The sequence below is a fragment of the Dendropsophus ebraccatus genome, chromosome 3 (assembly GCF_027789765.1).
Source record: "Dendropsophus ebraccatus isolate aDenEbr1 chromosome 3, aDenEbr1.pat, whole genome shotgun sequence".
Classification (NCBI taxonomy): domain Eukaryota; kingdom Metazoa; phylum Chordata; class Amphibia; order Anura; family Hylidae; genus Dendropsophus; species Dendropsophus ebraccatus.
This window is the reverse complement of record NC_091456.1, coordinates 65,690,032-65,717,584: the sequence shown is the minus strand read 5'-3', so window position 1 is coordinate 65,717,584 and position 27,553 is coordinate 65,690,032. Positions and strand designations below refer to the sequence as shown.

The window sequence follows — 27,553 nt, the reverse complement described above, 5'->3', positions numbered from 1 at the left end:
AACATGACCTATGGCTATATCCAATGTTTTCCGGGACTCCCTGTATATGTGTGTGTACAGAGTGGCCCTGCAGTGCAGTAGTATTGTAAACATAATTTTGTGTTGATTGATTAGTGAACTTTATTACACTACTTAAGGTTTTTAAACAGACAATTTGCCGACCTTGAGGTGCTGATTTTTAACACTTCTGGCTTACTATAGAAGCAAACTTCTGCAACAAGTCAGAGAGAGCAGCAAGTTGGGGAGTGAAGCTCTCAGCTGTGTGCTTCCCCCAGCTCTATCTAGTGGTCTGTGGGGGTATGAACACAAAAAAAAAAAATTTAAGTGACAGTAAAGCTTTACATCTGTTTCAACATGGTTTGGAATATTTTAAGTACCACATGAGAAAAATGTTAACAGGGTAGTATTCAAACCTATAAAAGGTGGGTGGACCCAGATATTATGCAGCCTCAACTGGCTCACACCAAGGTAATTAACTGAGATATGTTCATATTTGTTGAAATATGAATTATGTGTATACAGCAGGTGAATTGAAACCTCTACCGGTAACTGAAATATATAAAGTCTTTCAACATGTTTACCTAGTATAGTATCTTCTGATCAGCTGGACAATTTCCAGTTTAGTATTATGGCAAATGCCTCAAAAAAAACAATGGAAATCAGTCTTCTGTTTGAATATCATTTAATTGCCAAGAATAAGCGGCCATTCCTGAGTAAGGCTGACAATTTTTGAGAAAAATTGCAGTATGAACAAAAAAGCCTAACTAAATAAGGAGTTGGCCCAAATGAAAAATGACATAATGACGTGGATAAGCCACCCCCTGACCGTAAAATTGTTATCTAGTGAATAAATATGAAGCTCCCAACAAAAGTGTCTAAATTATTTTATTAATGAGATTTCTTCACCATTTTCAACTTGGATTCTGAAACTGGATATATACAAATGAATCAGTTGCTCAACAATTCTCTGTAAAACCAGAAGTAAAATAGTGACAGGCATATTCCAGAGACAAGAATTTCTCCACTTGTCAGAGAAAAGATTTCTTATTGCTTCACAAAACTAACTTATACATGTGGAGTGCGTATTGAAAAGGGCACTGTAGGTGAACTCACTCAAATATGGGGATTTGACTTCTCATACAAAAAAAAAAAAAAAAAATCAATCAGTGTACAGGAGATTTTTCCTGATGTGGAACAACCATACAGAGAATATGTACATTAAACCTTAAATCAAATTAATGATCTTTAAATATTTTGACGACCATGGTGAAGTTTTTAACAATGAATGCTGGTAAGATAACCCATACGATATATACAAGCTTTGTTGTAGAACATCAATTCATATCCTGACAACATGCAGCCCTGAGTGACTAGAGTAGTTTCCAAGTCAATGCTTCTTAAGACTCTTTACCTGTTACCTAAGTTCTAGCAAGTGAGGTAAGGCTGGGTTCACACTACGTTTTTGCAATCCTTTTTTTTCCCATCCTTTTTTTCCCACAAAACGGATGAAAAACGGATGCAAAAAACAGATGCATTTGTGTGCATCCGTTTTGATCCGTTTTTCCATTGACTTCTATTATAAAAAAAGGGATCCTTTTTTAACGGACACAAAAATGAGGTCAACTACGTTTTTGTGTAAGTAAAAAAAATGGATCTGTTTTGATCTGTTGTTTTTTTTTTTCATAATAGAAGTCAATGGAAAAACGGATCAAAACAGATGCACACAAATGCATCCGTTTTTTGCATCCGTTCTTCATCCTTTTTTTGCAAAAAAAACGGATGAAAAAAAAAAAAAAAAGATTGCAAAAAACGTAGTGTGAACCCAGCTTAGCACGAACCAGAATATTCTGGGAAAAAAACAAACAGTACTAGATGTATGATGTGATGGGCCACAAGGATAACTACTGTACCAAGAGATCAATACATGTGTTTACAAATGGCTGTTCCCATAGGACTAGCAGTTTTGATTGGCAGTGTATACAGTACAATGTTTGTATACATGACCTTTCATGTGAGTACCTTATGCCATCTATATTATCATGCATACAACCTGTAGGCATCTCCAAAAACATTTTAAAGACTCAAACAGTAAAGGCATAATTACATTTTAGGAGCACATGGCTTTCCAGGCTTGCAATGAGTCTTTAAAGTCTTTCCCTTAATATCCCAGACACTATCGGAAGAAGGGCTATACTATGAGTGGCTAGCTAATAGAAGACATAATGTTAATAATTACTAATTCTCCACAGCAGGCATGTAGATGTCATGTATGAAAATTAATTGTGAAAAGGAGATTGAACCAAAATGCCCCCTGCATCCAACTTATTTCTTTATGGACGTAGTGCAAATGCTGTAACAAAACTTTTCCAAACTTAGGTCTGTTCACTTTTATGTGGTCTCGGTCCATTACTGTCGTTTTTGGGTCTTCTTTAGGAATGAACTCTTGAGAAATGAGCGATATCCAGGATCATCTACATATTCATTTTTGAACTTCACATTCAACACTCTCTGTCTTTTCCTGTCACCTTTAATTACTTCTTCCCCATAAAATGCATCTTCAAATTTCATGTCCGATGCTTTGGACTATAAGAGTAGAAGAAAAACTGCATAAAATATACTGAAAACCACATAAGGCATCTGGGAATAACTAGAGATTAGTGCAACTCGAGCGGCGAGTTTGATTGTTCGGCATTTGAAGTGGCTGAAGAAGTTGGATGCACCTCTAGGATGCATGCATATTTTCCAGGACTCCCTAAGGATGCATCCAACTTCTTCAGCCACTGGTATTCGAATGCCGAAAGATCGGACTTAAAGGGGTAGTTCACCCAAAAAAAATTTCTTTCAAATCAACTGCTGCCATGAAGTGCCAGAGATTTGTAATTTACTTCTATAAAAAAATCTCAAGCCTTCCAGTACTTATCAGCTGCTGTATGCCCAACAGGAAGTTGTATTATTTCCAGTCTGGACAGCAGGAGAGGTTTTCTATGGGGATTTGCTCCTTTTTTGGACAGTTCCTGACATGGACAGAGGAGGAAACAGAGAGCACTGTGTCAGACAGCAAAGAAAACACCACTTCCTGCTGGACACACAGCAGCTGATAAGTACTGGAAGACTTGAGATTTTTTAATAGAAGTGAATTACAACTCTCTGGCACTTTATGGCACCAGTTGATTTGCAAGAAACTTTTTTTGGTGGACTACCCCTTTAAGCATGTTCGAGAGAACAATCAGACCCCAGAAAGCAGCACATATCTGATTATGCAAACATTTATGCACAGCATGTTTCACTATGAAAATAGAACAAGGTCTGTGGAGGTGTTCAATGTCAGGATGTACACAAGAAAATTAAAAGCTCTTAAAGGAGAAGTCCGGCCAAAATTAATTTTTGATATGTTGTTACTTATGAAAAGTTATACAAATTTCTAATGTACATTAATTATGGGAAATGCACATATAGAGCTATTTCCCTTAATTTAGTAGATCAGGAAGTGTTAGAAATATCTCTGAAGAAGTGACGTCACGACCCAGGGTGTAATTCCTATGGAGTGTCCAGCAGGGGGTGCTCTCTATATATAAGTCTATGGGACTTTATTGTTTCTATGGGTTTCTATGTAATGTAATGTAATGTAGTGTACAGTGCTTTATTGAATGAATACATCTATGGAATACTTTGGGGAGCAAGTGTCCTTGCTCCCCAAAGTATTGCATAAATGTATTCATTCAATACATTCAATACACAGTAAGCCCGCCGATCCGCCGCATTTCCGCCGCATTCCCGCCGATCCGCCACACGCTGATCCGCCGCATTCCCGCCGATCCGGACCATATACATTGAACTACAGCTCCCATCATCTGCTTCTAGTATGAACAGGTGATGGGAGCTGTAGCTGGGTAATGGATATGACATGCCGCCGGGCGCAGGGGGGAGCCGCTCAGTACACAGGAGCGCTCCCCCCTCCTCCTCCTCCTTCCGTGATAACTTCCGCCTATAGCACTGCTGACTCCCTGCCTGGCCGCCGCTCTCCGCTCTCCCCCCCATACATACCGGCTCCCGATGCATCCTGGTGTCCGCGCTGATGCCGGGAGCCGGTATATGTGAGCGGAGAGCGGCGGCCAGGCAGGGAGTCAGCATTGGTATAGGCGGAAGTTATCACGGAAGGAGGAGGAGGAGGGGGGAGAGCTGCTGTGTACTGAGCGGCTCCCCCTGCGCCCGGCAGCATGTCATATCCATTACCCAACTACAGCTCCCATCACCTGTTCATACTAGAAGCAGATGATGGGAGCTGTAGTTCAATGTATATGGTCCGGATCGGCGGGAATGCGGCGGATCGGCGGGAATGCGGCGGAAATGCGGCGGATCGGCGGGCTTACTGTGTATTGAATGAATACATTTATGCAATACTTTGGGGAGCAAGGACACTTGCTCCCCAAAGTATTCCATAGATGTATTCATTCAATAAAGCACTGTACACTACATTACATTACATTACATTACATAGAAACCCATAGAAACAATAAAGTCCCATAGACTTCTATATAGAGAGCACCCCCTGCTGGACACTCCATAGGAATTACACCCTGGGTCGTGACGTCACTTCTTCAGAGATATTTCTAACACTTCCTGATCTACTACATTAAGGGAAATAGCAGTATATGTGCATTTCCCATAATTAATGTACATTAGAAATTTGTATAACTTTTCATAAGTAACAACATATCAAAAATTAATTTTGGCCGGACTTCTCCTTTAATGGTCTGGGAAATTGCTAACAACATTTTTCCTGGATGCCTGTCTGGCTAAGGGATAATACTAACCAGTTTCACTGTCCTTAGCAGTTTTCCTTAAAAGACTAAGTCAGATATGCAACAGCCTTCTGTTTCCAGAAACTTTTTGCAGTACTCAAGTTAGAAGGCTATATTTCCTATTCCGCAGAATCTCACACCAACTCTGGATGTAAAATTCTAAACCTGTAATGTTTCCATTACAATAGTTTTTCAAACAGAAAAGCTTTTCGGGGAAAGTTTTTGATGACAGGTGCTATGTAGCATAGGTAACTGGTAGTATATTCAATTTACAGAATGTCTGCAATGAATCGTAGATTAGGACAAAAGCTAAGGATGCTTACATAACGAGATTTTATCTTCTTGGGAAGTTCTTCATCCATTGTGTAAATATCCTCTCTCTTTGTTACAATTTGGGACCCATCTTCAAATTCAACCTGTGTGAAAAATAAATGAAGTGAAGTAAAGAGTAATTCTGCACACAAAATCTATGTACAGGATAAGGGATTCCAACTCCCGCCCACTGAGAAGTTGATTGTCGGCATTTTACTGCCAAGACCCCTGAATAACTTGTGTGCATGTACTGACTGACTGTGCAGTACCGCCTCTCTACAGAACATTGTAGTACTGTACTGCTGTTTATGTGGGCCAGGATAAACTGTTACACTAAGTACCAGGTGAGGTGCACCATTTTATTTATTTTTTTATCAGATTTTTTTTACTTCTTGATTTAATAAAACCTAGAAAACAAAAATATTAGTACCGGTTAGCGGTCTCATGGAAAACAATTAAAGTTGGGCTCTATGAGGGTTTACTACATGTTGTATTTGCTTCTATTTGTAGTGGTTCATGTTTCATTCCACCGTAGCAGATATTTGTATGGGGCCCACTTTAGTAGATCGATATACTCTCCTAGAGTGTATTCTAGCTGAAGCACTGTATTTGCATTCAGTAATTTATATATATATATTGCTTTTTGTTTTGGTCCTCAGGGGGAATCACCTTTATTACAGCCCCCCCCCCCCCCTTTGCTTGACTCACTTGCTCATGCCCATGAGCAATTTCAAGGGAAATTAACAATGGGTTAGGAGACTAAACTGCTATTCTGTTCTCATAGAGAAAATCTGGTATACAGACAGAACGTGCGTGGCTTACACGGGTCACATTCCGCATATCTCTCTGTATTTACTTTTCTCTGGGGACATACTTGCTCTTTTCCTCCATTTTCTCACTTATTGTTGGGTGGTGTTATGTTGTTCACACATGATGCCCAGTGTGTCCGGTTGTGTATTTCTTTTGTAAAACAGCAACCTGCATAGTATCACTTTGGCTTTCTAATGTGACCATGTTTATACATTAACCTCTTAAGGATGGAGCCAATTTTCGTTTTTGCGTTTTTTAATTTTTTCCTCCTTGTGTTTACAAGGCCATAGCACTTGCATTTATCCACCCAGAAACCCACAGGAGCCCTTATTTTTTGCGTCACTAATTGTACTTTGCAATGACAGGCTGAATTTTGTGCATAAAGTACACTGCGAAACTAGGAAAATATTCAATGTGTGGTGAAATTGAACAAAAAAATGCATTTCTTTTATTTGGGGGGGTATTTGTTTTTACGCCATTCGCCCTGGGGTAAAACTGACGATACAACGATATGTAACATGTATAACTTTTCTTGTATCTGATGGCTTGTAAAAAATTCAAACCATTGTTAACAAATATATGTTCCTTAAAATCGCTCCATTCCCAGGCTTATAGCGCTTTTATCCTTTGGTCTATGGGGCTGTGTGAGGTGTCATTTTTTGCGCCATGATGTGTTCTTTCTATCGGTACCTTAATTGCGCATATACGAGTTTTTGATCGCTTTTTAATAAATTTTTCTGGATTTGATGTGACAAAAAATGCGCAATTTTGCACTTTAGGATTTTTTTGCACTTACGCCGTTTACCGTGCAAGATCAGTAATGTGATTTATTAATAGTTCGGGCGATTACGAACTATCCAGTCCAGTCGCAGCCACTGATTGGCTGGGTGGGAGAGCAGGAAGCCGGGACCCCGTGCAGCAAGGAGACAGGTAATGTATATACAGACAGCACGGGAGCCGAGCCAGAGCCAATGAAGGGGTTAATGGGGCGGCTGCATTGCATACTTGCAGCGGTCTTTCACACCACTGCGAGTATGTAGTAACAGGAGCCTGCCAGGACCTTACCTCATGGGGTATCTCTCTGCAAAAACTCGCAACAAGATATCCGCTGCGAGTCGGTATGTGTGAAGGCACCCTAAGGCCCCGTTCCCACTGAGCAAAACTAGTGGAACCCACTGTTCATTCTTCAGCGCGGACAGGGCAGGAGCGCGCGCCTCCCATAGACTCCCATTATGAGCAGGAGGCTAACGGCATTCCGCGGCAGACAATTCCTCCGCGGAATTCCGCTAGTTTTGCTCAGTGGGAATGGGGCCTTAACATATTTAAAATCTAGCTTTCTTCTTTCGCAAAAATGGTCTTCACTTACAATAAAAATGTAAATAATCATAAGCAAGAGCTGATTTTAACTATCTGTACGCACTGCAATACAGGACTATTATTTTACAAACCTAGCACCTAAACTCCTTAAAATATTAATGAAGTATTTAGTCACAGAATAGAAGGAAGCATGAGGTCTGCAGTTAGAAGCCAGCTCTGCAGGGGCCTTCCAAGTTTAACTCAGCATATAAGTAGCTGGAACTAAAATGGGTCTTTAAATGTCTGTTTTCCGCCTCAGGAATTTCCATTAACCATACAGTCTGTTTCAAAGATAACCTTCACTGTATTATCAGTATTTAAAGTGCCACATTTTAATGTAGTTACAGCTAAAACTTTTGCATACCCATCCATCAACTTTTTTTTTCATTCTTTATTTAATTTCTTTCTTATGTTTGCTTCTGATTCAACTGCTACCAGAAATTAATTGAATAGCTTTCAGCTCTTTTCAGACTGTCTGCGCGTTTAAGGTGAAGACAACCTGAGTGACATGCCACGAGATATCGCTAACTAAACCAATGTCTACAACACTACGTTCTAAAATGCTCATTTCAAAAACAGAAAATGCTTCCTCCTGTCTAAGGGGAAATTTAATCTACAATGATTCTTTTTTTTTTTTTGCAGAGAATAAGAAAAGTAATCCAGCAGAGTGCAGAAAATAGTCAAATAATACAAAACTATGTTGCTTTAGTTTCCGCTGTACTGTAAAGCTGCTGTATGAGATTCCAAATCTTTTTGGGTAATAATACATGTAATGACCTGTAACCTCTCACGATTATGGATGCATATAAGTAGTGACTTTTCTATGGGATAGTTTTATTCATGAAGACCAAAAGTTTTTTAGGTTCGTTTTAGAGTCAATACCACTACCACAAAAGGCTAACCCATACCACAACTAATGCCGACGTAAACATCTAGAAAAATAAATGGGTTATTACAGTACACTCATTACCTATTCCCATCATCATGAGAATGGCGGTTTTGTTCCCCCGCTTGAAATGGAGCAGCAGTAAGACATGTAAAATGCCTCGCCATTCAACTCTATTGTCAACACGAGGTACTTGTCTGCAGTGCTTAGCTAGCTTCATCCGGCCCATAAAGTAGAATGGATCAGCATTGAACAAGACCATATACTGTTCTATTAAGACAGGGGAACACAAGACCCCCATTCTTGTGATCATTGGGTCCAAATGGTTGGAGCTCACTGATCAGGCAAGTATATCATTCACAATAATGTCCAAACACACAATGAAAAAAAAACAACAAATCTTTGTCATAGATGTAAATCAGTTTTCCAGTGCATATCTGGTTTGTAGCCACAGTTTGACATACAGTAAGTAGTTCTTAATTGTAAACAAAATTAAAACTCAAAAGAAACAGCACTTACCTTGTACATATAGACAACATTGCTTCCAAGGTATTTTGCTCCATAAAGTAATCCATCCGGCCATTTTACCTGGACATCCCCTCCCTTTGCAGGTGGGCCTAGCTTCACACAGTCTCTGCTCTATTAAACAAAACAAAAATAGAAATAGCTTACGAGTTAGAATAATTTGTGTGTGTCGATAATAAAGGTATACAAAATATAGCTGTGCAACTAAAGGATACAATAAAAAAATATAGCATTTACCATGATTACCAATTACATCATTAACAATAATAAAAAAGTTCTTTAGGATGCCTCAGAAAAGTAAATGTATATAAAAATTTAAAAGTTCAAATGAAAAACATTAAAACCACTACACAAAAAGTCAGAGTAATAGCAATCTTAAACAGAAGCCTAAAGAAAGATACTAGATGATCTCCTCATTGACGGTGTTAGTGTAAGAGAACATTCAGGAGTGGCGGCGGATGGGTTATTCTTAGATTTTTCCTAAAGAAACTACTATATTATTATTTGATTTGCTTGTTTGCAGTAACCAACTAATACAAGATATAGCAACTAATATAGCAACTAATACAAGATATAGCAAATGTGTCATTTACCATTTTAGGATGCTATTGTTTGGCTATTGTAGGTATAGATACATTTATATACACAGCAAACTTGATTCAGGGATTTCTGTAACTGTGCCCTTTCATCTCAGTGTGACTTGCAGGAGGAAAAGAATAACAAAACACAATACACAATTCCCCTGATCCAGTCCCACAGAACACTGCTGAAATGCTGGTCATGTTACCAGGCATCAGGGCACAGTTCAGCAGAGATTGCTGTGTATGTGACTGTGCAGATGCAGAGTGGTCAGATGCACAAACAAGTGATGGTTCTGGCACTCCATAGAAAAGATTAATATAGTGATACTTTATTCCAGAACAAAGTTAAAAGCGTGCTGCAGAGTAGACACAGCACTCATGTTGATCCCTATATCCCCTTTATACTTTTTTTACTACTGGCATATTCTGCACCAAAATTTGCAGCAAAAAAAGCTACACCAAACTTTGCACAATGCAGAAATGTTTTGTTCCAAGTAGACATACTGTACCCTAATAGCAATCTTAATTTCTTTTAAATTGAACTAATAATTATTATAATGCATACAACGCTGTTAACAGCTCCTAATAGAGCTGCTAAAGTGTTCTTTCACCATACTTCTCTACCATACGCTCTCCCCTAGGGGGTATATAGGAGAAAACGGTGTTTTACTCCGGCACGTCCTGCAGGGAGAAAGGCCGTAACTAGTCAAGGCTCTGCCTGTCAGTGTGCTCTGCAGGGATGATTAACATTCCTGTAGCGTGCACTGACAGGCAGAGACCTGTGACTAGTTACGGGGCCAGCTCCACCCAAATAACTAGTCCCCTCTCTTCCTGAAGACTGCACCAAAATAAAACACTTTTACCTATATAGCCCCAGGGGCGGTCTTAGCATTTCTGGGGCCCCAAGCGAAGTTATGTCTGGGGCCCCCCCCTCGACACGCGTTCCAAAACAATAGACCGCTGTGTGTTGCCCCCAGTAGTATATACCCCTTGTGCACTACCGCCAGTAATATATACTTCTTGTGTGCTGCCCCCAATAGTATATACCCCTTGTGTCCTGCCCCCAGCAGTATATACCCCTTTTTTGCTTCCTCCAGTAGTATATAGACCCCTGTTCCCCCAGTTATATATAGCCCCCCCATGTGCTAGTATATAGACCTCCTGTGTGCTGCCCCAGTTGTATATAGACCCCCTGTGGGCTACCCCCAGTTGTATATACCCCCTGTGTGCTCCCCCACTAGTATATAGGCCCCCTGTGTGCTCCCTCAGGGGTATTTAGCCCCCCTGTGTGCTCCCCCACTTGAATATAGACCTCCTGTGTGCTCCCCAACTTGGATATAGACCCCTGTGTGCTCCTCCAGTAGTATATAAACCCCCTGTGTGGTTCCCCCAGTAGTATATAGACCCCCTGTGTGCCCCACCAGTATTATATAGACCCCTTGTGTGCTGCCCCAGTAGTATACAGACCCCTGTGTGCTCCCCCAGTTATATATAGACCACCTGTGTGCCTCACAAGTAGTATATAGACCTCCTGTATGTTCCCCCAGTAGAATATAGGCCCCCTGTGTGCCCCACCAGTAGTATATAGACCGCTGTGTGCTCCCCCAGTAGTATATAGCCCCCCTGTGTGCTCCCCCCATTTATATAGACCCCCGATGTTCGCTCCCCCAGTTAAACAGACCCCTGTATGCTCCCCCTCCCATATAGTATATATCACAATAAAACAAACACTTATACTCACCTGGGTCCGGGCGTCTCCTTTTCTCTTCACTCTTGTGGCTGCAGGAAGGGTTTTCCCTGCGATCACAAGAGGCCGCACTCCCCTTGTCACTGGAGCGCCGGCACCACAAGGACAAAGAGGCCACTTGCGACCGCAGGGAAAACCCTTCCTGCGGCCACAAGAGTGACTGACAGGAAGGGAGCCAATGTCTCCCGCCCTGTCAGTGCTGCTGCATGTAACTATGAGCGCTCATTACGAGTGCTCATAGTTACAGTTCAGATGGCAGCAGCGAGCGGGGCAGCGGCCCTGTCCAGCGGTCTTGAGCACAAGAGCGGGGAGTGGGGGCCCCCCTGGATGTTGGGGGCCCCAAGCGATCGCTTGGGGTGCTTGGTGCCAAAGACCGCCACTGTATAGCCCCTCAGGAGGTCAGCACACCAAGTATGGTAAGAGAACGCTTTTTTTGGTACGTAGAAAGGATGTAGATCCACAGTAGTTCGTACACACAGAGAGCGCACCGGTGGCCGGTGGCATTACTCACTGTTGGTGCACTGCTTTCAGGGAAAAAAATCTTTCAAAGTCCTGTGTCACGTCACACTATCTACATGGTCCGTCTGTAGATAGTGTGACGTCACACGGGACTTTGATGTTTTTTTCCCCCCAAAAAAATAGTGCACCAACAGTGAGTAACGCCGCCGGCCGGGGCGCGCTCTCTGTGTGTACGACTGTGTGTCTACTGTGGATCTACATCCTTTCTACATACCAAAAACCTACATCAATGGTACATTGGCACAAAAGTTTTAAAGCTGCAGGACGCCGTTTACAGGTGGTGTAGCTGACTAACAGAGTGCTCTGAGTGAACCTACACTTACAGCACATCGGAACAAAAGTTTTAAAGCTGCAGGATGCTGGTGAGTGAATGTGAACAAGACATATTGTGATTAACTGTTGCTATCAACACACTGCAGTTTACAGCTGGTGCAGCTAATTGCCAGAGTGCTCTGAGTGAATGTATATAGGAATATATCAACTTGGTGTTATCTAAGATCGCTTCACTACCAATGTGGATATAGCGATACAACAGAGGAGCGCGATCAGATACAAATTAACATAGGATCTTTTACATACTGAGGTTGTTAGCAGGTTACAACTTTACTGATACGCAGCTCCTACACTCTAACAAATAGCGAGTGTTAACAAAACCATACAGGGTAACGCTGAAAGTGTGCGTCATATACACATATAGCTGAAAATACAAACTAATTGGCTTATGTTATATCATTCTTTGTATCCTTCACATAATTTTCCTTTCTTGATACTGTAGTTTTCAGTACAGAAGGCAGACATGAAAAAAATTAAGAGTGAACGGAAAAAAAACATATGGCAACAGAAGAAAATAACATCACAAACTTCTAAATTACAAAAAGATACTGTTGTGTAACAAAAATTTCCATGGGAATCTGTCAGCACCCGGGCCCTACTCAAGGTGCTGACAGTGTACTCTATGTGGCAGGCTCCTTGCCAGCATGGAGTGCATTCTATGCAATCTTGGGTCCTATACTGTACTTAAAAAGAATGTACAATCAGGTGCATCCTCTTTAATCTGACCCACGGATAGAACGGCGCTGTCACCGGGAAGCTGCTGCCTCTGTCCGTTTTTTGACACGCATCCCAGTTCCAGTGTACGGCGTCGTTCTATCCACGGCTACCGGGCCGGAGCTAACGCACAGGAGTCGGGCCGGACCTCCCCCAGTGGGAGGAGCTTCCCTCCCCTCTATGACGCAGCTTCATTAACTCTAAAGGAGCCGAATCATAAAGGGGTAGGGGGTTCCTCCCACTGGGGGCAGGCCGGCCCGCCTCCTGTGCGTCAGCCCTGGCCCGGTAACCATGGATAGAGCGGCGGCGTACATGGAAACCGGGCCCCAGTTCAAAAAAACGAACTGCAGCACCGGCTTCCCCGTGGTGGCGCTGTTCTATCCGTGGGTCAGATTAAAGAGGATGTAACTGATGGCACATCATCTTTAACAGCCAAAGAGGAATACTGGTTTGGCATTTGTGCTTTGGCACAACTGACAACTAATTGCTCCTCCCTCTTCTCAATGAATATTTTTAGCTCACCGGCCTCCTGCTTGCTCTGGTCATTATTGCTGTACATGTATGCATTGCGGCGGCTGACAAGGGTCGTGCGCCGTCTTTACAGTTTGCACATGCGGCGTAATCTCCCGGGCCACACTCTTCCTGTAGACACTGCTTGCACAGGCGCTGTAGACCACTCGTCTGGTCTATGGCACCTGCGGGAAGAGTGACTAAAGCCCTTGTCAGCACCAGCGGCGCATGCATGCACAGCAATAATGACCAGAGCGAGCAGGAGGCCAGCCAGCTGAAAATATTCATGGAGAAGAGCCAGGAGGAAGTAGTAGTGAGGTGTGCCAAACAAACACCAAACCACTACTCCTCTTTGATTCATGAATACAGTATGAGACTTATGTCTGCACAGAATCTACTCCATGGAGTAGCCTGCCCACTACAGTACACTGTCAGGACCTCAGGTAGAGCCCAGAGTCCCTTTAATGACACAATAATAATCATTTCATTAAAAAAAGCTTGACAAATTTGTTTTTTTTTTTTTTTTTTTATTCTAATGACTTTGTGGATCCATCTTGATTCAGCAAATAATAATCTACTTTATAATTTTTGTTTTTTAGAAAAAAAAAATCTTAGTTTATAGAGTTCTTACTATAATACTTCTATCTACTGCACATTGTGTTCTCTCTTTGCATAACAGTCTGGTATTTCTCTTAACTCTCTGTAGACATCTGGTGTTGTTTCTGTGGAATTACAAATATGCTTGCAAATGTTTGTATGTGGAAAGAAAAATATATTTAAAAAGATACTGGAAAAATGCAATGCTTCTTGTAAAAATGGTGTACAAAACACATTTAAACATTACCTAACGTTTAAACACACAACTGTTGAAATGTATAGAGAACATTGGCTTTTCCTTCTATTTAGAAGTAAATACAATTTTTCTTTATTGTTGGTAGTTGTTACAATATGGGGAAAAAAATCAGCACATTGTAACTGTGGGGTTTAGGCTATTTTACCACAACAGTAGTGGTGCATGTTTGCCATATGAGTCAGGATCTCTAAGGCATAGCCTATGTTCTTGTCAGTTTATAATTTTTTTAAATGATGTCTGTCATTTTGAGGCCAAAATAAAGTCTGTTAGTTTGTGGTTTGGCCGCTATTTCAGGTGGACCGATTGGCTTCTAGATGTGTCTTTTATTGAGAAGTCCATTAAATTAAAATAGTAATGACTGTGAAAGGAAGGTAAAAAGAAAAACTGTGTGTGAACAATAATAATGTCTGTTGTTTGCAAAAGACGTCTGAAAATAATTATCATGAACATTATTTGACGTCCGCCTCAAAAGAGATCTGTCTCTTAATAAATGAAGTGTAAATGATCTCTGTTACGCAATTAGTCAATTAAAATAATACAATAACAGGCTTTTTTTTTTCTTTCAAACAAAAAGCGGGCATGTTTTTTCCCCTTTTTTTACCTTAGTGTGAACATGGCCACATACTGTAAATATATCCATAGACTCCCATAGACCCCATTAACAAAAAAGTGTAATTTTAGTATTTTTGGTTAAGTGGTTGTATTATGGATTTGTGCAGGCAAATACTAGCAGTCAGAGGTGTATGTCTGTAAATTACATAAAAGAGTGTGAATATCTGCCTTATCTGCGACATTTCTTAAGAATGTGGCAATAAGTATTTATTCAGACATACAGCTGTAGAAATAAGGAATGTAACAGAGTGTGAGAACTGCCATACAGGGTAGATTCTTCCTGTATAAAATCCATGGAATAAGTATAAATCCTGGGCCAGAAATGCAGAGGTGACTTAACCTAAGAACTGTAAAGTAAAACATTGTCCCTAGGGATGAAACTAAAATATCAGAAATTCCATTCCCCTAATGCACTTAAAACTAACTGTCTCTTCAGGTTAATGTTAGCTCCATGTACCATAGCTTTCTGGATGAATGAAAACAATTATGGTCCAAAACGCTTCTTATGATAATGAAAAACAATTGCTTGATAAATCAATGTAAGCTTAGTGATGTTTGGAAATCCCATCACAGAAATGCTTCAACTAACTGGCAACATTTGTGAATACTTACCAAATATACCCAATAGAAGGGAAATAGTGAGGTCTTTTAGCACATAAACAGATTAAAGACAGTGGAGAAATAAATATTGGGGGGTCATCTCACTTTGGGGGCATTTATACGTTCATGCGATACACTGTGTCAAAAAGCAGCACAAATATTTAAAGGGAAACTATCAGCAGGTTAGACAAATCTAACCTGCTGATAGCTCCCTACTGCACAGGAGACGCCATGGAGGAAGGTACTGTATGTCTCTTACCTTACTCCTCTGCGCCGTTCGGTGCAGTTAGTCGTGTTCCTCATGGTCCAGTGAGACCATTAAGAGCACTGGGGAGCTGTTAGGAGCACTACCCATCCCCATAGCGCCAATTCCCCCAACCCCAGCCAGCCCGCCACTTTCTAATGATAATGAATGGAGCAGGCAAGCCAGTAGCGCTATGGGGCTGGCAGTGCTCCTAACCCCCCCCCCCCACACACACACACATACACGCTCTTAAAGATCTCAATGGACTGTGAGAAACAAGAGTAATTGGACCAGAACGACAACAAGGACCCAGGTAAAAGACATACCTTCCTCCTCTGCATCTTCTGTGTAATAGGGACATAGCAGGTTAGATTTGTCCAATCTGCGAATAGTTCCCCTTTAAACTGTTTCGCAGCTCTGATACCATAATGAAATATATGCCGGGAGTTCCGTGCACAGACAATATTCACAGAATGTGAGAATGCCACCTTAGGCTAGAGAAATAGACAAAAAGCTATCTGCAAGTGAATCATATAGGCTGTGAGGAAGTATAAAGAGAAAATAGAGTACATACAGCACAATATAGAGGCTATACAGGCAAAGTCATTTTAATAAAAACCTGAGAATTTTCTTTTAGCCCCATAGCAAGTACAAAAAGAGAACTAAAAAATGCTTCTTAAATGTGCATATAGCCTTTAAAATAGGAAAATTGCAACCTAACTAACCAAAATGCATTATGGCAACTTATACAGAGCCATAATAGGGAATCCATAAGCTTGTGCCATATTGTACCTCTGTATGTCTGTATATCGTTTTCACTAAGAGAATTTATGTTTTATTTTAGATGTTGTATGGATAAGACATGAGAACATTAGAATACCTTTGACAGAGGAACCATATCAGGGCACTCTACCTTTGGCCCTGTACTACTGAGTCTTAAAGCAACTCTGTAACCACAATCTGACCCCCCAAACCACTTGTACCTTCGGATAGCTGCTTTTAATCAAAGATCTGTCCTGGGGTCAGTTCGGCAGATGATGCAGTTACTGTCCTAAAAAACAACTTTTAAACTTGCAGCCCGTGCCAAACAGGATTATCTGTGCCCTAACTTTGCACCACCCTTCTGTCCCTCTTCCTCACCCTCTTAATCATTAGGAATGCCACTGAAATATTTACTCCTGTCTGAACATTGCACAGCTGCTTAACAATCCAGCCCATGTGCCAGTCTAACACAGCTGATGAATAGGAGGCAATCTGTCTGGAGCATTCCTAACGATGAGGAGGGTGGGGAGGAGGGACAGAGAGTTGTGCCAGCCTAATGCATACACAATCTAGGCCATGCCCTTGGGCACAGGGCTGCCAGTTTAAAAGTTTTTTTTAGGACAATAATGGGATCACCTACCGAAAAGACCCCAGGACACATCTTGGATTAAAAGCAGCTATCTGATGGTACCAGTGGTTTGGGGGGGGGGGGGGGGGGAGGTCACATTGTGGATACAGAGTCGCTTTAACTCAGAGAAAAGGCCAAAACTGGCATATTCAGCAGACTAGTGCTGTTTACATTATATTACTGCATCATGTGTTCTCGTCTTTCAACATAGTTTTTTTTTTTAAATTACAAACTGATTATAGTTAAATGTCTAAGCCTTTGACATTACTACATCCCTTTCTTTGTCCAGGATCTGGAAATTAGTGAACATGGAGTAGGGTATGGAATTGTCAGACTGTAGATGATTTCTCTTCTTTAGAAAAGCAGAGATCAGCAGTTGACAGCGTGCTGTGTAGAAATAATACGCAGGCCAATTTCACAGCATGGAAAAGGCAGCTTTAGGTTACCTGCAATTTAACTCAATGCTACATACAATTGTTACGGTAAGACAATTGGCAGTTTATATGATTGAATCAACCAATGTAACACATGCTGTACGTTTTAAGCTAAAATGACATTAAGGTTGTTGTCACACACAGCTGTTTTATGGGGAAAATAATAAGGCAGTTTTTGAGCCAAAACCAGAAGTGGATCCAGCAGGAAGCAAAATTTTAAGTCCTTCCTTTATATTTTACATTCATTTTGAATCTAATCTAATAGGGGGAAATGGAACAATAATGATGAGGGCGTGTTTTTTTTTGGAGGAAGAAAGGATGTGCAAAGACTCTCTCTTCCCCAGATCATTTTCACCAAAATGCTGCATTGCAGATACGCAACCACAGACAATTTTAGGTACCATTGACGTGAATGCAGCCATTCACATGATCCATGCCACAATCCGCTCCGTGAAAAAACAGGACATGTCCTAGTGCGGAACACACGGATGTACACTCCTGTCATCGCATCTACTACTCACCTATTCCCCCATGCTGACCGGCTTACTTGTTCACCAGAAGTGGCACTGTAGTAAGCTTTTTAAAACGCAAGACAATATTTTGTCCTATTTTGTTCTATGGGGAAATTGTGCAATATTATTAGACGTTTTTTCAATTACAGTGGTATACATAATATAACCTAGAAAAGGAAGGAATTTTCTAAAGTCTGCAAAAACTAACAAAATATTTATCCTATAACATTCCAAACAAACATCTGCCCTAAATATTGCCTTGAAAGTTTTTAGCCCGTATTCCTTTAATTCAGATTGTCATATGCAATTAAGTAACAATTAGAGCACCCTACCATCTGCGCTGCAAATGTGCTGAAAACTCAGTAAGCTTAAAATTAGTTTCAAGGTTTTTTACGCACCCACTAAATATTCACCTGCTCCACATTAGAGTCAACACGCACAAAACTAAATTCAAGGTTAAATGTGGTCATTATAAAACAAAGGATTTCTTTGCTATCATTTCAGATATATAAAATATGTTATTTTGCAACACATTTAACAGCAGTTAAAATCTCTACTACAGTTTGTATTTTGGTAAAATTTGAAATCTAAACTGGTATTTCCTTTCTAAGGGGGCCCTCACATATCCACAAATTTGTGGACAGGGAAGGAATGTCATGGATTCGTTCCCCGCCGAGCATGATGTGTCAATATCATACCGGCAGTGGGGAAACTCTTTGAATCGCTGAGGCACTGTCACTCCTCTCGAACTCTTTAAATGTTGCAGTCAATCCGGCATTAGCTCTGATCCCAGGCTGTTATCAGTTCATTTCACCTGGCGCCAACTTCAGATAGAACAGACCAGGGCCGGCCTTAGGCTAATCACTTTATGAAAAAAAGGGGGTGCCGGCTGCTCCACCGATTCTGTTAACTATAAGCATGTCTGACATGCTTATAATTAAATTGAGCGCCCTGATTGACAGCGTGACAAGCCATTGGCTCATCACGCTGTCAAACACTCTTGTGACCACAGGCAGCGCCATGCCTGCAGTCAAAAGGGGTGCTCCGTACCCCCAGGGGTGGCAGCGCTATTGATAGCAGACATGCTGTGCGCAGGCATGTCTGCTGCCTTACCAGGCTGGACTCGAAAAGAAGAAAGACCGTGCCGCTGGAAGCTCTATGAATAACTCTATATAGGGATGTGCACCTGGGGTGTCTTCACTATAAGGGGATGCTGAATGGGGGGGGGTGCATAATATATAGGGATGCTGCACATGGGAGGCTATACTATATGGGGATACAACACAGAGGAAGCCTATACTATATGAGGATGCTACACATGGTTGGGACTGCACAGAGCAGTCTATATTATATAGGAGAGCATACTTACCTATTATGTGGGGAGCAAGAAGCCTAAAATGTTTCTCTGGCAGATTCTGCAGAGAGGATTCATGGCCAGGAGAAGAATTAATGCTAAATAATCGGGTAGAAGGCACCAATTATTTAAAGATCATGCCTTCCACATTTTGTGGAACCAAATTAGGTTTTTGGTTGAAATACTGTAATGAATATATGTTATTTTATTATATTTTGGACAGATGTTATCTTGTAACCATGCAGAAAGCTATTTCAATGAATAAATACAGTGCTCAGATAATCTAAAAATACTGTAACTGAAGACCACAACTATGGAAAATTATTTTCCCCAAATTTTTTAAAATAATTAATTACAGTACAAAAGTCATAAAGAAAATGGCATAAAAACAATGCTTGTAACCATACCCCAGGCAGTAAAAACTTCTTGTGCTTCTGATTCAGTAAGATGAAAGAGTATGGGTATACCACTGTAATTACAAAACAACCTTGCATATTCTGACAAAGGTATCAAAATCTAGCATATTTCACTTCAGTAATTCACTTTAATAAAAAAAAAAATTCTGTGTGTAATTCAAAGCTTACTTTGACCACTAGGTGCCACTGTTTAACCCTTTGAGGACCAACCCCAAAATGACCCCATGGACCGCAGCAATTTTAATTTTTTCGTTTTTTCCTCCTCCCCTCACTCTAAGAGCTCTAGCACTTTCATTTTTCTATCTACAGGGCCATGTAAGGCTTTGTTTGTTTCAGGAATAGTTGTACTTTGTAATGGCATCTTTCATTCTACCATAACATGCATGATGGAACCCCCAAATTATTAGTTATGAAAATATAAATTGGTGGAAAAAAAATGCAATATGGTAATTTTGGGGAGTTCCTGTGTCTACGTAATGCACTATACAGTAAAAGCTACAAGATACCTTTATTCTATAGATCAGTTCAAACACAACCATATGCAGGTTTACACAGATTTTCTAATGTTATTTATATATTTTTTTTTTTAAATCCTTTTTTTTTTTTGCAATTACTAAGTGGCCCTATTGTGACTCTTATAACAGTTTTAGTTTTCCACCTACGGGGCTGTATGGGGTGTCATTTTTTGCGCCATGATCTCTAGTTTTTAATAATACCGTATTTGTGTAGCTTGGACATTTTGATGACTTTTTATGAATTTTTTTATATACAATGAAACAAAAAAAAACTGAAATCCTAGAAATTTTTTCCCTCTTTTCATTTACGCCGTTCACCGTATGGGATGATGATTGTTATATTTTAATAGATCTGACAATTATGTACGCAACGGTATATAAGATGTTTATTTTATTATTTTTATATGTTTTATTTATATAATGGGATAGGGGGCGATTTTAATCTTTATTGGGGGAGGGGCTTTGGGGGATTTTTAATAACATTTTTCCTTTTCTTTATACACACTTTAAGTCCCCTTGGGGTACTTTTACATGTAATCTTTAGATTGCATACCCTGATCATTGCTATCCCATGGGCATAGCATTGATCAGTGTTATAGGTGCTCTGCTCATTGCCACAGGCAGACTCAATAAGCAGAGCACCGATCGAACCGCACAGAGGAAGGTAAGAGACCTCCGGCGGTCCGTAAAATTGATCGGGACCCCTAGCAGTCACACTGTAAGTGACAGGAGCTGCTCCTGTCACTTAAACGTTTAAAGGGTTAAAGTCTGTCATTAACGGTGAGGGCCTGGCTGCTGATCAGCCGGTCCCCACCTGCTATGAAGCGCGCTCCGCTCCGGAGCAAGCTTCATAGCACCTTAGAGACCCATGACGTACAGTTACATCAAGGGTCGTCTGGTGATAGACATCCATGATGTAACTGTACATCAAGGGTCGTCTAGGGGTTAAGCTTCACTGCTCATTGTCAAAGAATGCTCGTCAACAGCAGCAGCACTGTTGAACAAAGCATGAGATTCAAAGCTCTGCTCCCATGCTGCCAATCACAGTGCAGGGATCGAGCAACAACAGACATCAGATAGTCAGACAGCACAGGAGTTCATCTGGACAGAGGCATCAACTAAACATTATGTAAGCTTCTGAAATATTTACATATACTTTTTGTATATATTTAGGACACATAGAATGCAATTTTATTTTACAGTATAAATAAATTTATGCTTATAATGAAAAAATCCCTTTTTTATGTTCTTCAATACATTTTTTTCTGCAAATTTGACAAAATTGTGCCACAAATTATGCAATTTTACTATGATTGGTGCAATTCTGGCTAAAATAGTCAAAATCTGATTAAATGATGGCCATCCACTAAATGTCAACAGTGTGTGAACATAGCCTTTCTGTGTTTTCAATCCACTCACTGTTTTGTTTGCAAAATAGTGACCAAAATACTGAGAAACCTGTGGGAACACAGCCTTTTACTGTAAAAAAAAAAAAAAAAAAAAAAGAAATTCTAGATGTCACAATAACATACACAAATTATATATGATTAGTTCTGGAGTTTACCTAATGTTGAGTTGATGCCTCTCTGTCTAGATGAACTCCTGTGCTGTCTGATGATCTAATGTCTGTGGTTGCTCAATCCCGCATTGTGATTGACAGCATGGGAGCAGAGCTTTAAATCTCCTGCCTTCACTTCCTGTCCACCTTCAAACCAATGATAAGCATTCATTGACAGTAGGCAATGAAGCTAAAACAGTGACATCTAGTGGCCAATGTAATAACTATGAATTACATACAGAAAACATGTTTTTTAAATTAAGTCTTCATTCCATTTTTTGTCCCAAAATATATATTTTTTCATTGTGGCTGCCTCAAAGGTAAATATGCATTTAACTCAGATGACTTATGGAACAAAGTGAATTATACAAGATCTGTCAAAAGAACAATGTATGCTGTACTACAGAACGTGTTTCAGCCTTTATCAGCCTGAAGGGTGAATGTAAAAAGCAAATTGTCAGACATGCTTCCATTTAATCAAATAAAAAGTTGCAGACCAGGGTAACAATACAGACAAATGGCTCTGCATTTAGTGTTTCATTAAAATAGTGGTTAAAAATAAATGAACTGTACAGTAAATTTTTACCTAGACTTGCAGTGTAATCTGTCATTACTACCAGCTTGTCATTAGTTTTATTATAGTTGAAAGAACTCCATTTCATGCCATTTGTAAGTAAATATTTTCAGAGGGACACTGTACTGAACGGGGAGGACTCTGTACTGAACGGGGAGGACTCCGTACTGAAGGGGGAGGACTCTTGCACATCAACAAGCAAGAAAGAGTATTGGCAGTCAATGTTTTGAGGAAGAATACAGATTTGTACCATGTGGGACAACAATTCAATAAGGATAATAAAAAGCAGATTATATGTGACAACAGATACTTTGTAACCACATAAAGAAAGTTTATTTTAATACTGTAAATTAATGTATCACCTATGTCTTGTTTGACCAATTAAAATCAGATACCGCTACATAAGTTTATCATCTGCTTTTATTGTTGAAGTTTAGATGCTTTGTGACCTATGCAGAGGTGGAAGGAAGTTAGGTGAGCTGTGACCATTACTTATTGTGAATAGCATCTTGCTGTGTTATCAATATATGTTCCTCTTTCATTGTAATCTTGCCTGCAATAATATGAGGAGACTGCTGCAAAGTGATTTATACAAACAGGAAATGTCAGCTTATTATAAGGCTTGAGGATAGAGTGAAGAAAGACCATCACCAAAAATGTGTATACACTGTACTACGAAAACTTACATACAGCAGCAGTACTGGAATTACAGGAAAAAAATGTAATATAATACATAATAATATAATCTACAAATCTGTATAACTTTTTGGTATCAGATGATTTAAAAAAAAATTCTTTTTGCCGGAGTACCCCTTCAACAGGTTGATAACTATGTACACTGTGAAAACCATGGTGACAACTGAGAGTCCTATGGATATTCAAGTCTGTGTCAGACATTGGACTGAAAAAGGACGCTGGTTGACCTCAGGGAGATCAACCAGCGTCCTTTTGCATGCACTTACTAGTCATTGCTCCCACTAGCCAGAAACCTACTCCACACTGATGAGGGGCAAAAACCCCGAAACAGCTGTCTGTGGATGGATACCTTGCTGAGGTGGTTTCCTTGACTGGAGAACGCCTTTGGCTAGTTCACTGACGTCGAGACACGTGATGGTGTCTCTGCAGTGTTCTTTTGCAGACATTGGACTGAGACATTAGGTAAGGCTTTGCATGACTGATTAAGCCAGGCAAAATATTTTCTTATCTGTCACATTTATAATAAACCCCATTCTATTATGATATAATATACATAAGGCATGTATTAAATTGTACAACTAATAAGCATGTTAGGTTTGGAAGCAGCAGCCTTTCCACCAATTGCTAAAATTATATTCAGTGGGGTCTCAGACTCTAATACACACTCTTTAGCAAGATTTCTTTGTTCCAAGACTGAAAACTATAATACATACTCTGACAACATGCAGTGAAAACAAGCAGAAGAGAAAATGATGAGGATTGTGCACTAATACTGGCTTAAGCCACTCAAATGATTTTCTAGATGGTGATTACATACCTTGATTAAAGGAATCTTCCATTAAAAAAATTAGCATAATGGTGTTTATTTTTACAAACTGCCTAACGGAATAAGATTCAATTCTGTTTGAAAAGAACAATTTTTTGTCTGTTCGCATTTAGAAACAAGCAAACGCAGTTGTTCATGTCTATAGTTATTGCACTCCAACAGTTCGGGGACATATATACAAATCTACTAATCCAAAGATGGGCTACAAAAATGGTGGAGAGTCTAAATGAAATCAGGAAAGACTTAAAGGTAATCTGTCAGCTGGAATTCAGATTCCAAACTGTTGACACGGTTTGATAGCTGTTAGGCCAAATAGATATATGGTACCTTTTATATATCCAGCTGTGTTTCTATAATATAGAATAATGCTTCTCTACTCTGGTACGAAGAGTCAAAGTGGCTTTTCCAAGCTCCTCATACAAAGCAAGCAGAAAGTAACTCAATTAAAACTGTCTGGGATAAACATATATCTATCCTATGATGATAATAAAGGAAATCATATAAATGGCAGACTAGATGGACCAAGTGGTCCTTCTCTGCCGCCTGTCATCTGTTTAGTTTCCCTTTAAAGGACAAGTGCCATGAAAAACTTTTTCCCAGTAATTGAAGCACATTACAAAGTTATATAACTCTGTAATGTGCTTCAATCACCTATCTGCCTCCCTTTCCCTGTCTTTTCCCCCCTCCACCCCCCACCAGGAAGTGTCCTATCTCACACAGACCTGATTACTGTCGTCACCGTCACCAGGCAGCTTCTTCTTGTGAGGATGAGTCATCAGCAGGAGGGCTGCTCTAGGTCCTGTTACACCAGCCTCCCCCTCCCCTCCTTGTCAGGTGACTCTGCTTGCTCAGCTTATCTTCTCTAGTGACATGACTCCTTCACTGAGTCCACGGCAGCAGGAGAGAGGGTATGAGGGGAGGGGGGAGCTGCCTATGTGCCGGAGTCAGTCTGAGGGAAGATAAGCAAGTGAGATGTGACAAGTGATGGCTTGCAGTTTTTCAGCCAATGGGAGCTGAGCAAGCCTGTCACCTGACAAGGCAGGGGAGGGGGGAGGCTAGTGTAACAGGAGAAGGAGCTGAGAGAAGAGCTTGGTGACGGTGACGACAGTAATCAGGTCTGTGTGAGTCAGGACACTTCCTGGTGGGGGGGTGGAGGGGGGAAAAGACAGGGAAGGGAGGCAGATAGGTGATTGAAGCACATTACAGAGTTATATAACTTTGTAATGTGCTTCAATTACTGGGAAAAAGTTTTTCATGGCACTTGTCCTTTAAGTAAACCCCTTGAAGCACATTCTTTTGTTAGTCCCTTGATAAATCCAGATGCACCAATTCTGCCAGTGCAGGCTCAGAAATCAATGCCAGCTTGGAGCCTCTTATGAAGCCAAAACATTCCTCCCTACCCCACACACCTTTCCAGCTAAAAGCCTCGTCCTCAGGGTATTAGGCCCATGTCTTGGATAACATCCCATTAGGAGAGCGGAACATACTGTCACAACTGTCTGGATAATGCAAATTTTCTACTCATCTACATTAAGCTTCCCACTGGGCTCTGTTACTAGATATGAAATTCCTTTTGACTAATCAGAACAGAACTAGAAAAGGTAAATCAGAGGAAAGACCTGGATCTGTGTCTGGGTACAGTAGGCAATCTGAAAACATTTTAAATAATCATTAACATATACCTACCTGCCCTTCTGATTCTAAAGAAAATAATAATCCTTTGTCTCCTAGCTTATTCTCATCTTGAAGCACTGATAGAAATGGAGCAGCACGGCTGCATTACAGAGGTCAGTGTTAATGTGGCCAAAGACAATGCATTACTTGTCAGCATATGGTGGTTTCAGGTGAGTATAGGTTGTCCTGGATTGTTTAATAAACGAGCATTGCATTGATTTCCGTGGGTGCTGTATGTTGTATATCCACTTTCATTATTTATTTCTAGCTCTTGTTGTGTTCTCAGGCTCAGTCACATGACCACTTTGCTTGTGATTTGTTTACCTCCTGTCAGGTCATGGTCAATATCTGTTTCCTGTTCCACTGAACATGATCACAGGTGTCATCAGGCAGGTTGGGGCAGGTGTCCCTCCTACGGGGTAGTTGGCATTTCACATTGATTTTAGCACTCCCCCCATAAGCAGAGCTAATATTGGAGCTCAGTAGCTTAGCAGAAAAAGCATCATGTAATGGAGAATGTTTATTTTGGGGTCCTGACAGCCGACAGGCTTACATTTACAACAGGATCTAATACTTACCTATTAGCTTCCTTTGTTAGGTCATGTTTCTGTGTTCTGACATGGATATACATACATATGTATGTATGTTCTTTTATTTAGGTTTTTATATCTCCATGGGGCATTCATTACAGGTCATGTAAGGTCAGCTCTTCCCTTATGTATTTTAAGCATGAATTCTTATATGCTATGACTAATGGTTAAGTAAAACCCAATTTCATCAGACAATGTTTTTTCTTTGTTCACATGGATTGTGTTCTTTAACAAGCTAGCATAAACATACAATTTGCTGAAGAACTCTGGATGTGGAATTCTCACCAGCACAGCACACACTCCTCTCTGCTACACAATCACATGGGGGAAACTTTATATGCTAGTCTTAAGTAAACCCTTCCAATGTACTCTTTTGCCAACCTCTTCATAAATGCAGGGGCACCTGAGACTGCCAGTGCAGCAGTCTCTGAAATCTATGCCAGCTTGGAGCTCTTCTACAGAGGCCAAAATCCCCCCAGGTAAAAGCCCTGCTCTCTTGGTAAGGGTGCCAGTGAACTTGCTAAGTTCCCCACCTAGTGCTGGAAAAAAACACACTAGAATTAACAGATTAGAAGGGGTTACTGGTGCTATGTGAGCAAAAAGCAAATAAACAGCAGCAGAAGAAGCAGAAGCACTGAGTGGCTAGTGTTGTTGCTGCTGCAAATCTAAAGAGAAGGGGGAATGTGGAGATGACACTGCAGCATTGTGGACAAACAGCAGTACGTGCTTTAGTATTTACACAAGAGACAGCTACACAGAACATTTTGGGTGGTGAGAGCAAAGATTGATTTACCTTTTGAAGAGCGGATAATCCTCAGTAGGTAGACTAGCTCAGCTTGCAGGTACATAGCCCAATCTCTTTCAGGTTCTTACTGTTTCCTCCACATTGCACATGGTAAACCCCACCCCCACTTCCTATAATTGTCCTGATGTTGCTGTTACTAGAGACAGATTTCCTCTGACAACAGGCAGTGGACAGCAGATTGCAGAGAATGGGGAAACCTGGTGACTACAACTTTAGAGCTGTTTTGCTGTGGTAAGGAGTATTTTTTGGTTAATAAAGTCATTAATTAACATGTTCACAATAGCTATCAAATGGAGAGAAATTGGTTGAAACAAATGTGTCCATTTAAGGCCATACCTTATATTTATGGCAAATAATGTTATATCTGATGAGATAAATGTAATATTTATATGTATATTACTATAAAGAAAATATATATATTTTTTCACCAAAATGCTTTTAATGTACTTACAACAATATCTTCTGGGAATGTGTCCCTACTGATAGATCCATCATCAAACTCTACTTCATAGAATGTCTGAGAGGCTATTTCTTTAACCTTGCAGCTGTAATATCTTGTATTTCGGTGTTTTGCAATCACTGTCTGTCCAATGTTGATATTCTTCTTGGTTATTTTGTTTCTCTGAGCAAAAGAATAAATATGAGAAAATTGTCTAGTGTGGTCAATATGTACATACACAAATCATAGTAAAAAAAAAAAAAAAATCTTTTGTATGCCAAGAATTTTTTTCATTGTTATAGTAACTTTTATTATTTTCATCTCCTTAATTCTAAAAGCCATAGCTCATATTTTTCCATCTACAGA

At 40.3% G+C, this 27,553-nt stretch overlaps 1 protein-coding gene across 3 annotated transcripts in view; it reads right to left on the bottom strand.

Moving 5' to 3' along the window:
* Window positions 1-1,747: 1,747 nt before the first annotated feature.
* The window catches only part of KDM4C (lysine demethylase 4C), a 283,487-nt gene continuing 257,681 nt past the window's right edge, over window positions 1,748-27,553 (bottom strand). For all 3 annotated transcript variants that reach the window (XM_069961946.1, XM_069961945.1, XM_069961944.1), the window contains exons 19-22: window positions 27,200-27,370; window positions 8,686-8,805; window positions 5,126-5,218; window positions 1,748-2,583 (exon numbers count right to left, since the gene is read on the bottom strand). In XM_069961946.1, the coding sequence (XP_069818047.1) occupies window positions 2,407-2,583; window positions 5,126-5,218; window positions 8,686-8,805; window positions 27,200-27,370 (561 nt within the window). In that variant the 3' untranslated portion in view covers window positions 1,748-2,406. The remainder of the gene's footprint in view (window positions 2,584-5,125; window positions 5,219-8,685; window positions 8,806-27,199; window positions 27,371-27,553) is intronic.